The 13,042-nt window shown below is 35.9% G+C and overlaps 1 protein-coding gene across 1 annotated transcript; it reads left to right on the top strand.

The window, feature by feature from the left end:
* The first annotated feature begins 4,804 nt into the window (after positions 1 to 4,804).
* On the top strand, positions 4,805 to 11,271 carry LOC138880148 (uncharacterized). The gene is made up of 6 exons (XM_070159813.1): positions 4,805 to 4,991; positions 5,043 to 5,326; positions 10,108 to 10,269; positions 10,348 to 10,485; positions 10,588 to 10,723; positions 10,910 to 11,271. The coding sequence occupies exons 1-6, from the start codon at positions 4,805 to 4,807 to the stop codon at positions 11,269 to 11,271; spliced, it is 1,269 nt and encodes a 422-aa protein (XP_070015914.1).
* Positions 11,272 to 13,042: the final 1,771 nt, after the last annotated feature.

Genomic DNA, 13,042 nt, shown 5'->3' with positions numbered 1-13,042 from the left:
AAATGTATTAATACTCTATCCATTTTAAATTAATTGTCATGTTTCACTTTTCAAGAGTTAGTTTGATTAATCTTCAAAATAAAATTGGATAGATCAACTCAATACCTTAAAGCCAAAAATTTAGATATATAAAAATTGTACAAAAAATATTAGTATAAGTTATTATTTTTCTCATGTTAATAAAATGAAAAAATATACTTTAAAATATTAGTTAAAGTTCACAAAACCCGACTCTCAAAAAACGAAGTATAACAACAAAAAATACTATAAGTTATAATTTTTCTGATTTGAAAATATGTTTATGTACTCATTGGGTCGCGGGCAGTGGCGGATCCAGAATTTTAAAGTGATGGGTGCTCGCCGATAAAAAATCTGAAAGAAGAGGTAAACAAGTTTAGTTATGGGTGCTCACTCTATATTTATATAACTATTTTTATAATTGCCTATGCAAATTTACTAAATCCGGTTAAAAGTAATGAGTGCTTAAGTACCCGTAAGTATTGTAAGCGCGTGATTTTTGCTCTATGAAAGAATTACTCTCACCATGGACGAGCTTGAGCTCGTCATGGAAGTATCCATGTACATCCGCCACTGGTCGCGGGTACCGGTAAATTAGTGCCAATTTCTTACCATTAATTGATGCAAGCTAGTAGAAAAAGTGTAACTTGGAAAATAACTTAGAAAAATTAAATTGTATAGTCGCTTTAAAAATAATAGTTAAAAAATATATAAAATTTATATATTATATATATGCACACACACTTTTTCGACTACCAAATATAAATAGTTTTGACGCGGGCTAAAAGTGATAATATCAAAGTAACTTATTAGATATTCTTTAGAAAAGGAAACGTTATTGTCACAAGAAGTAAGAATCATAATAATTTGCAATTTCCTATGAATTGTCTCTGGTAGGAACTTTTGCAATTTCCCACTCCAACCATTTTAGAGAACAAATTTTAAACACTGGCCCAGGGAATATTTTAAAAAAGCGAAAGTTGTTTTCCCTTTTTCTTTACTTTTCTTTTTCCATCACTCTTTAATTAACGAATAACTGTGATTTTACTATGTGATTGTTACCTTTAAAATTTTCAAAAGTGTAAGATATGTTGCTTTGCTTTTAAGCTGGTGACCTATACACGTATGGCTCTGAAGTGTTGAGAGTACAATAATTCTCAAAGACTTTCTTGGTCAGGTAGAAAGATTCAAAGGCACAATTTTTATTTAGCTAAAGCTGGTGGGTGGAGGAATCAGGAATGCAATTGCATGAATTCCAATTTTGCCACTAGGAGTAGTACTGTCTGTTTATTCCATTGATTTCCTTTTATTAAACAATTATGTTATCTTGCAACCTATGTGTCAATGCAGCCAATATTTTTTCCGCAAAATCACTAGTCTCAGAACACTAGTTCTTTTGCAATTAACATAACATTATACGAAACCGTAACACACATGAACTATATCCGCAATAATTCAGAAAATATTGAAGCCTACGGCAATAAAAAGTCAAATATACTTGACAAAACATATATCGATATAAAAATATCAAAATTAGGCTTTCTTGGAATGCAACTTTTTTCTTTTTTAATTATACATATGGTAGTGAGGAGAATTATGGAAGGGATTACAAGATGAAAAATCAAACTCTCTTCTATAACTAAAAGTAAAAATTCAAGCAACCAACCTTCAATTACTAAAATTATCCAAAATAGAGATTATGAAACTAAGATTTAGGTTGATGGAATCGACCTTCACCAACAAGGTGAAAATCCTGATAACCAACCAACTGAACTTTTAAGATTGTCACAAATCGAGATTGTGGATATAAGATTTAAGATTGTCGGAAATCTAATTACCCTCACCAACAAAGTAAAAATTCAGGAACCCAACCAACTGAACTATTAAAATTTCTTGGAACGAAGATCGCGAAAATATGATTTAGGGTTACTCTCAAAAGAACTCCTTTGTATCCTTTCATTTTTCTTGCCAGGAGCTTTCATCGTCTTCCCATTTCCTTTGCAACACCAATGGAACAACAAAATGAGCACAAAACCAATAGAAATATTGGTAAAAGATAGTGGGGATTTTTGCATCCAATTATTCAACTTCTCCTTTGTAGTGGATATCACTGGATGCTGAGGAATTCTTTCCAATAACCATTCAAACGATGTCTTTACAAAATTTGCAATAATTGGTGTTGATTTTTTGACAATTTCCTTTGCATTTTCCACCATATTTTCTGGTTTTATCTCCTTCAACTTCTCCATTGTAGCTTTTGCTATGCTTTCTACGTTCAATTTGTCCATTGATGCGCTATCTGCTGATTGCTTTCTCTAGTTGTGTCCCTATGTATTTGGCTGGTTTTTATAAAATGAGAGATACTACTGATGCTTTCCCACTTAGGCCCATGGTTTTGTTAAAGACGAGATCCCACTTAAGACCCCACCAAAACACCTTTGTCTTTTTTGGGAATTATACCGAAATAGCCGCCCCTTTAAAATTAAAATATACTCTCTGCGTTCTATTTTAATTGGTGCTTTAGCTTTTTTCATGTTTATAAAGAAAACAATAAATATAAAGTATAATTTACTAAACTAACTCTATTAAATATTTTTTAAGTATTGAGCAGCATTATTAAAAATTATAATATTACGAATATAATTGGAAACGATTACCAAATTTATTCTTGAATTTTTAAAATGACAATTATTTTGGATAAAATTATTTGAACTAAAGTAATTATTAATTTGGGAGAGGTAGTTATCAATGTTGGATAAGATATACTGTCTACATCACACCTCTTGAATTATGATCCTTAACCAAATTCTACGTTAATATGGAATGCTTCTTGCATTGGGCTACTCTTAATTTGTTTGGAATGCATTTATAATATAGATTTAAAGCTATATATATTGACAAAACTTAAAATTGTCTTTAGTTCTGAATAATGAATAACTAAGACTTTTTCTTTTCTCAGCATCCAAATATACTTACATTATCTCTACTTAAATTTTTTTATAATAAATATAAATTTTAAATAAAAAAATATAAGTAGTATATGTTGAAAATATTAGAGAAAATCTTGATCAAATAGTGATTATTTGTTTCATGAAGATAGCTCCAAAAGCTAGGAGCTGGTGGTCGTACGTGGTAATAATAGGAGTAATAATTATAAGGTGTTGTTACTATAGAGAGAAAACGACAACCATGGAGCTCTACAGGCGCATGTTAAGCATGTTTTAGCTAACCTGCGCTTCAGCCATGGCTAGACATAGGAAGAAGCTTCCATCGCCATCAGAAGCTATGGAATATGAAGTAAAGGAGGAAACACCTGCTCACAATCAACCTAGTCGTTGGTTAACAGGAATGGGTAGTGCACCTACAGCTTTTCATAAACCAGCAAAGGATGGGGAAATTGACGGAACGACAGTGACGCCGGACACATGTATTCAACAGAGATTACTTCCGGTAACTTTTGATAGTTTTTTGCCACAAAAATTCCAGCCAATTAGGGAAAAAATTGAAGAAAATGAAGCGCAAACTCTGCTGAAGGAAACCACGGAAGCTGCGCAAGTCCATCGGCGATTGCAATTTTCAGCACAAGTAAACTCAGGGCAGATCCAGCAAGATATGACATGTCCCGTGGAAGTTGAGAGGAAAAAGGAAGCCATGTATAAGAATCGAAACTCTCAAAAGGAGAAACATTATGCTATGTATCGCCTGCTATGAGGGATGGTACTTTTGTCGTGCAAATTGAAGATGAGGATACGAAGAAACATGAGACCTACTGGAGCACAGCTTTGATTGGGTTTGTGCTAGGTGACAACCCTTATGAGAAAGCAATGGACAACTATGTCACAAATGTATGGAATTTTGTTGAGAAGCCTCAAATTCTATATCATGAGGATGGATACTATATTTTCAGGTTTGAAAATACTGAAGATAGGGACCTAGTACTCCAAGCAGGACCTTATACATATCACAACAAGCCTTTTGTGTTGCAATAATGGAGAATGAATTTCAAATTTGATCTAGGAAGTGTGAGTGTGATTCCCTTGTGGATCACATTTCCAGGTCTACTACTGAGGTTTTGGTTTACAAAAGCACTCAGTAAACTAGCTAGTGTTGTTGGGAAGCCTTTGTACACTGATAAGATCACTGCTGAAATGGAAAATGTGTCATATGCAAGAGTTTTGGTGGAAACTGACATATCCCAACCACTGCCAGATAGTTTTGAAATGCAAACTAAGAGGGGAGTAATAATTCAGCAAATTGAATATGAATGGAAGCCAAAGTATTGTTGTGAATGCATTAGATTTGGGCATAATTCAAACGAATGTTGGCTCAAGGAAGTGCAGAAAAAGGCAGTGGAAGTAAAAGTCCAACAAAGGGATGCTGGGAAAATGAAGCAACAACACAGAGGGACCTTGAAATGGATGCCAAAAGATAAGAGGAAGGATGATGTGATTCAACATACTAGAAATGAAGGGGACATGCAACAAACAAATGACAAAGGAGATGATAAGCTTACTGATAATGAAAAAATGAAGGGGAAAAGTGTACAATAAAGTGCAGTAGTTATGATGCAGTCCACAAACAGGTTCTCATTGCTGCAGATAGAAGATGATCCAGGAGATGCTGGCCCATCCAGCTTCACCCAAAAATAATCCTATGCACATGGAATATAAGGGGTCTGAACAAGGCCCATAAGCAGAAAGAGTTAAAAATCTTTCTGAGGAAACATAAGGTTGAGTTTATAGGCTGTTTAGAAACAAGAGTAAAGGAAATGAAGGCTCACAGGATAATGAATAAAGTATGCAGTGATTGGAGATTTTGCTGTAACTACAAGGAACATCCAAATGGAAGGATTTGGCTATCGTGGAAACAAAATGTTGAGGTGCAGATACTGTTGCTTGATGAACAGTTTATACATTGTGAAGTCCAAGAAAGAAGTTCCACTTTCAAGACATTGATAACTGTGGTGTATGCAAGTAATGAGGTAAACAAAAGGTAGCAACTATGGGATAAACTTGTGAATTTAGGAGCAACTATTAAGGAGAGTTGGCTACTTAGTGGAGACTTCAATAATGTCCTCCACACTGATGATAGGATAGGGGCTCCAGTTACACAAAGTGAGATCAAGGGCTTCCAGGATGCAATTATTACCCTGCAACTCACACAATTGAAAAGTTTGGGATGGTTCTATACTTGGTGCAATAAACAACAACTAGAAAAGAGGGTATACAATAGAATTGACTGGGCACTGGAGAATGTTGAGTGGATGCAGAAGTACAGTCATATTGAAGCAGATTTTCTAAATCCTGAGGTGTCAGACCACTCCCCTATTCTACTACAATGCAAGGTTGTGGATCAAAAAAGGAATCTGCATCCTAAACCTTTTAAATTGTATAGTTGTTGATACCCAATTTTTTTCTATGTATTTTTATACTCAAAATACTTTTAAAATAACATATTATGCATATATAAGCACACCCAAGAGTTTTAGTATTTTTTTTCTAATTTTTAAGATTTTTAAAATTGATTTATTGTCTACTTTTAGCAGTGCAAAATCCATAATTATTCCCAAAATCATCAATTTTTGTGGATAATTTATTTTATTCTCATATTTACACAAAAATATAATTAAGGTAATTTTTTTATATTTTTTTTCTTACAAATTTATTTGGCATTTAAAAGCTAAATTACATAATTGCAATTTTAGCCTACTTTATGATTAACAACCTTTTATGATTGTAAAATTAGTCCCAACATTTTTAAACTAATATTTATATATTATTAATTGGCTCAGTACTTTTAATTTGCTTTTAAAATCTTTTTTACTATTTTTTATAAAATAAAAGGGAAAACTGGCTATTTAACATTCAGCCTCATTTCATTGCAATTACAGCCTATTTACATTTTAATTTTGGCCTTCAATTGACCCAATCCTAACCCCAATTGGACCAGACCAATTTCGTTTTTAACCCAGCCCCCGACCCAATTGAAAAACCCGCCCAACCTTTCTTTCAATCCAGGCCGTTGATCATTTTGATCAACGGCCAGGATCGTCCCTTACCTTTTTTAATCCCCAAACTACACCCTAATCCCTTCATTTTCATTTGGTCTACCGCCTTTGAAACCTATCGTCTCTCAAACCCTCTCCAACTCTCCGAAACCCTAGTTCTCTTCTACCATTTTCCAACGCCATCTCACCGGAATCCATGGCTTCTCAGGCCATGGACAGCCTATACTCACCTCCTCCGGCTCTTGCATGCCTGATGCTCGAAGGTTCGAGGCCAGACCTCGAAGGTCTTCACTCATACCTTCACCGATTCGAAGATTCCGGCCATCTCCGTCCCTGCTCATGTGGCTCTTGGTCTTCTGAACCTGTTTCTGACCTCATCCGACTTAGATCAGACTTTTCCAAGCCTTTCTCGTTCAGGGTTCTTCTGAAACCCTAAAACCTTCGAGGTTCTTCTGATCCTTTTAGATCCATTGTAGATCTGTGTTTTTTCTTGAGCTTCTGAGCACTTTTCCGAGATTTTCCTCAAAACTTTGCTTCAAAAAAAAAAAACTTTATCTTTTCCGATTTAGGGTTTGTTAAGTCATTTCAAAGCTTTTCTGATTTTAAACATATTCTATCATGTTTCCTATGTTGTTCTTCTACTATGCTTATTATGTTGTACTTCTACCGTGCTTCGTATGTGTTTTCCCTTTTTGTTGTGACTCTTTATGTCATTCTAGAACTTGCATGTCGAGAATCTTAGTTTCTTTGAGGTTTCTGAATATTTTCGTGGTAATGTTTGCTTGATTATTTGTCTTTCACCTCTACACTCGATTGATGGCAAAAGCCCTAAGATTTAGGTTGCATTCGAGTTCTGATGATTATTTGCTATGTGATTTGTTTGGTTCTCACCTCTAAAATTGTTTGATTTCGAAGCCCTAATTCTTTTGGACTTATTTGATGTTTCTGAAAACTGTTTCGTCTATTTGAAGTTTCTCGATTGAACTCAAAGTCCTTCTTGTTTAACTTCTGCTTCTCTATGTGATTTGGTTTCTTGCAATCTTTGAACTAAAGGACCTTTTACTTGATTCTTTAGCATGCTTCTGATACCCCCTTCTCCCTATTACTAGACCAACCTATGTGACTACTATGTTTCACTGTCTACGGACTTCGTAGTTGTTATTGTTGTTTCTCTTTTCTATGGTTTAACCTCGCATGCTTAAAGTTTGTGCACCCTTTATACACACTGAATGTCCCTCTAATATGACCTTAGATTTTGGACTGATTTCAGACCTCTTTGTGTAAGCCTGATTGATTCTTTCCTTATTTTTCCTCATATCCTTTCCTTTACCTCTTTTCTGACTTGGTTCATTCGAACAAGGCTTTCAACTTTGATTGTTACTAGCTGTTTGATTGATTCCATTTCCTTATTTTTTACAAACCAAGTACCATTGGATTTTTACCTTAAATATCTTTTATGTGTTTACCCTTATTGTACTGCTTGGGAAAATATTCTGATTGATTCTTTCCTTAATTGCCTCTACCCGTTTGAAATCAGAGTCCCTTAATTAAAGGAAGATTGATTTCAAGGTTATTCCCTTACCTTTTCTTACTTTCTTGCTGCACTATAAAAGGGCCCATCCCTTCTAAACTTGAGACATCATCATTTACTGATTTTTGAATTGCACACTTTCAATTATAAACTCTTGGAATTCTATACTCTCTTCTGAGATCTTCTATACTACTTGCTCGCAATTTGGCTTACAAAAACTTCTACTTTCACTTATTATTCTGAAACTGGTATGTCCCAATTTTGATTCTAGCATCAACCCCAATGTGTTTACTTACAAGCTTCTATGTCCATGTCTACTTTACTGCTTGGTAGAGTTCAACTTTTAAAGTAGTATGCTTATGTCTTGCTATCTATTGCTGCAATGAATCCCTATTCCTCACTCTCTTTTATGTGTTTGAGCTATGGTTTAAGACATGGCAATACACAAGTTATTGTCCATGGATTAAAACTGGATCCTTTGGATCCTAGTCTCTTTCAATTTCCCATACCCCCATTCCCTTATGTGTGCTGAGTTAAGGTATAGCATGGCAACATCCAAATTGTTGTCCAAGGCTAAACCTGACCTTCAATAGGTCATAACTCTCTAATTTTTAAGCTGACATGTTAGTCAGGGGTGTGCCAGCCTATCCTATGGCTAGGCATGACCATCAACCTGCCTTGACACCCCTACCCTTCTATTGCACTTGCACTCATTCTTAGAAAATTAAGTTCTGCCCCTCTCTTGTGAGCCTTGCCTTGGGACCCCCCGAGCTCCCTCTGAACTTGGACACCTGAGGGCTGGCCCTTCCACACTGCACTATAACTCTTTCTAATTAATATCTTGGGTGTAAGCACTGCCTGGAGTTCTTGAAACTCCTTGGATCTCTGAAACATCCTAGATAAGAGAAGGCTTTGGAATCTGGATCTCAGAAGTGGTTCAATCTCATATTGTCAGACACCAAGTCTGAATTAGGCTGCTCAGATGTAGCTGTGATTTCTGATGTACTTTTAATTTCTGTCTTATTTTTTTATCGGCCTGTAATAATTTGTACAAACTCATAGGGATTTAGTGAAAAGGGAGGGGGGTTACTTTATGCACAAAGGGTAAAAACCATGCCTATAGGATTTAATTTTTGGTCTATGCAACTATGCATATAGATACCATGCCTATAGAGATCTGCATTCCTGCATTTTATAATGACATTAGGCCAACTGTTAGGTTTAATAATAAATCAGCATATAGATATCATGTTTATAAGGCTGTCAACATTTGAAAGGTATTAAAATCAGTAACTCGTAGAGATTATGCCTATAGGAACTTCAAATCAGAATTGTTTCACTCGTCTAAAACAGTACTGACCCCTTTTGCTAAAACCAGCGACTTTCTGCACGTTTTCTGAACCCTTAAATTTTTCTTGCAACCAAATCAGTGCATCTTTTCTTTCTCGATAAATATTCTCAAAACAGTGCATATTTTCTAAAAACTTACAGCTTTCCCGATAATTTGACAAACATTTTTCTAATCCATCTGAATTCAATTCTTTATACTTATCTGATAAACCCTTTGAATCAATTTGCAATTCAGTTCTTTCGTTAAAACTCGACAACTCCTTTTCTTAAACAAGTATGTTTTCTGAAACTCGTTTTAAACCATTTTTTCTTTGTATTAAGTCTGCAATCCTTTTTGAAACTTATCTCATTCTGCAACTCCTTTACAATTAGTAGTTTTGTCCCACACTTAGGGTAAAGTTGACTAATTAAAGTGGCTCAGTCTTTGTCAACTGCATCCGAGTGAGCCTAATGCGGACTTCCTGTCTAAAAGTATGTGTTGAATCAGTCCGCTTATTGCTTTAATTTTAAAGACCTAAACAGTACATGAAAGACATGCTAAACTCTGTGATTTATCTGATTTAAGGAGGTTTACTTGAGCCTTACTTGCTTATATTCCCCCCACTTCTACTTGTATTATGTGTTTTGATTGACGCCTTAGTATTTTGTCCTTTGAAACCCTCAAAAGGCCCCAAATCCCTTTTCCTTTAGGATTAGTAGTCTTAAATACCTCTGGGACTGCTAAAATTGGGATGAGTACTAGCATACAATAAGTAACGAAACTTTCTGCGCTTCAATACCTTAACGGGGTGGGAAAGGTAGAATATGGATATGATGATCGGTGCGCTAATATCACGTGTGACCCCTCTTCTGAGGAGTGATTGCTGGATATTGCATTGATGTGATCCATATTATCGGTAAACCTAGGACCCCTTTCCCCTTTACTTGTTATTTTTTAAGTTTTCTTTTAAAACTAATTTTCTAAACTCTCTACTTCTTCAACTCTTAAACTTGTTTGCAAAACTATGTGAAGCCCCTTTGCTTTATTTTTTCTACTTGTCTTCTTGAAGTCACAATTGTAGCATGGCCGGGAACCACACTTGTGGATCCTGAGGGGTGCCTAAAACCTTCCCCTCGGGATAATTTCTAGCCCTTACCCTAATCTCTAGTCTCTTCATCTCAAACTCTTCTAAAAAGTGTCCTAATGCACTATAATCATTAGGTGGTGACTCTTCAAAATTCTGAAACCCAATTCTCGAAAGGGAATAGAGTTGTCCTTCCCAATGTCGTATACCAAATTTCTGACCCTACGGTTAGAGAAACATGGGGCGTCGACAATAGCTCTGTGATGGATTATGCTGACTTTGCAGGCATAGTGGAAAAGGTATGGAATCAATAGGTAAATGGAGGCAACATGCACAGGGTATGGAATACACTTAAAGATTTGAAAACTGAACTGAAGGAATTGAACACTTATATGGCTTCCTATAGGCTTCAGCTCAATAAGACCAGGCAGAAACTTGAAGCCATTCAGAGTGAACTAAAACACAAACATATGGATCAAAGGTTGATTGATCAAGAAAAAATGGCTATGATGGAAGTAGAGAAATAGAGCAACATAAAGGAACATATTCTACATCAGAAATCTAGAGCACATTGGATAGCTTGTGGAGACTCAAATTCTAAGTATTTCCATGCACAGTTGAAGCTGAGGACAAACAAAAATACTATAAACTCTATCTACACTGACTTGGGAGACAAGGTATCTGAACCGATACTGGTGGAGGAAGAGTTTGTCAAGTTCTTCATGAAGCTACTGGTAGAGAATAACACTACATGTGAATGTCCAAACTCTGAGGTCATACGTCAATGACCTTGTCTTAATATGCAGCAGACATAGGACCTAATCAAAGTAGTTACAAGAGATGAAATACTTCAGGCAATAAAAGATATGCCCCATGATAAGGCACCAGGAGTGGATGGGTTTCCAATTCAATTTTTCACATGACATTGGCAAGTAGTAGGTGATGATATATATGAGGATGTGAAGGATTTTTTTGTGACTGGGAGGCTGCATAAAAGAGTGAGTAGTACTGCTGTAACACTGATTCCTAAAGTGCAAAATCCTAGTCAAGTTAAAGACTATAGGCCCATAGCATGTTGTACAACAATGTATAAGATCATCACAAAGGTCCTCACAGCAAGACTAAAACCAGTCATTAGAGGTCTAATTGGGAGATCACAGTCAGCATTTATAGAAGGTAGAAGTATTATAGACAACATTTTGTTCACACATGAATTGTTCAAAGGATATAATAGAAAGGGTATCTCCCCAAGATGTGTTCTTAAAGTGGATTTGAGGAAAGCTTACGACACAGTAGAATGATGTTTTTTAGAAAGATTGCTTACTAACATGGGGTTTCATTACAAATCCACAAGATGGGTAATGGAATGCATTTCATCAGTTACTTATTCTCTAAACATAAATGGTGGACTCACAACACCTTTCAAAGGCAAGAGGGGCAAAGGCAAGGAGACCTAATGTCTCCCTATCTCTTTGTCCTGGCCATGGAGTATTTGCAAAGGGAGTTCATGCAATTGACAAAGATAAAAGACTTCAAATTCCATCCTAGGTGCAAGAAATTGGGTGTGGTACATGTATGTTTTGCGGATGACTTGCTAATGTTTTGCAAGGCTGATATACAATCTGTCAGGCTATTAAAACAGGCTTTTCATAAATTCTCTAAGGTATCAGGTCTTCAAGCAAATGCTGACATGAGTTTTGTCTATATAGCTGGAGTTTCAATTTGGAAAAAAGAGGAAATTTTACAAGAGCTGGGGTTCCCTGAAGGCAGCCTACCTTTAAAGTACCTTGGGGCACCATTGGGTTCCAAAAAGCTATCCATTGCTTAGTGTTGGCCACTAGTAGAGAAGGTAACTCAAAAGATAAATTGCTGGACATCGAGATTATTATCATATGCAGGGCGACTTCAATTGATAAGATCAGTTTTATTTGGTGTGCAATCGTATTGGACACAAATATTTTTATTACCAAAGAAAGTGATGAAGATGATTGAGGCAATCTGCAGATCATTTTTGTGGACTGGTTCAGCTATTGTGTCAAGGAGAGCTTTAATTTCTTGGGAAACAATATGTTTGTCACAAAGTGCAGGGGGGCTTAATGTAATGAACATGCTATACTGGAATAAAGCTGCTATTGCAAAACATCTATGGGCAGTGGCAAAGAAGAAGGACAGTCTATGGATAAAATGGATACACATTTACTACATAAAGAACTATACGATTGAAGATATGCCTATACGTAGGAATGCAGCCTGGGTAGCTAGAAAAAATTTTGAGGCAAGAAGGATGATAAATGAGCTTCAAGGAATTCAAGGGGATCTGGAAAGCATATTGCACTAGCTACAGAGGGGTGAATTGTTCAGCATTAAAAAATTGTACAGGCTTCAATTCCCTCAACATCAAAACGTCCAGTGGAAGAGAATTATTTTGCAGCCACACATGCATCCAAGATTCAAATTTATACTGTGGCATTGGCAACAGTGGTGAGGCTACTGAAGTTTGGTATACAAACTCCACAGTAGTGTATTTTTTGCGAGCAAGCTGTTGAGACTTTTGACCATCTTTTCTTTAAATGCTCACTGACAAAGGAACTATGGTTGAGGCTGCTAAGATGGTTGGGATATGATAGACCTATTTGTGACTGGTAGAGTGAAGTCGAATGGGTAAGCAAGAATGCTAAAAAGAGAAATGGACAATGTGCAATAGTTGCCTGTGTATTTGGCATGCTGGTGAATGCTATATGGAGAGCAAGAAATAAGCTGAGATTCCAAGGAGGTAAACTGATAATCAACAATATCTGCAAAGAAATAGCTATCCACATACACCTGCAGGGGGTCTCAATACAAAACTGGAAAGAAGCTCTGCAGAAGATAAACTGCTACCCTTAGTATGCTAGAGTCTTTTACTGGTTTCTTGTGTAATAGCATTAGAGTACTGGATTGTCATGTATAGTCCTAGCTTAAGAAGGAACCTCAGACTAGAGTTTATAATAAAGGATGAGTAGATGGTCAGCATCTACTGAATGTAATGTATATTCTTTTGATGGAATGAAATAGAAAAACTGTTTATCAAAA

This window comes from Nicotiana sylvestris, chromosome 10, assembly GCF_000393655.2.
Source record: "Nicotiana sylvestris chromosome 10, ASM39365v2, whole genome shotgun sequence".
NCBI lineage: Eukaryota > Viridiplantae > Streptophyta > Magnoliopsida > Solanales > Solanaceae > Nicotiana > Nicotiana sylvestris.
Note: the sequence above shows the minus strand (reverse complement) of the source record. Positions and strands in the feature narration are given on the sequence as shown.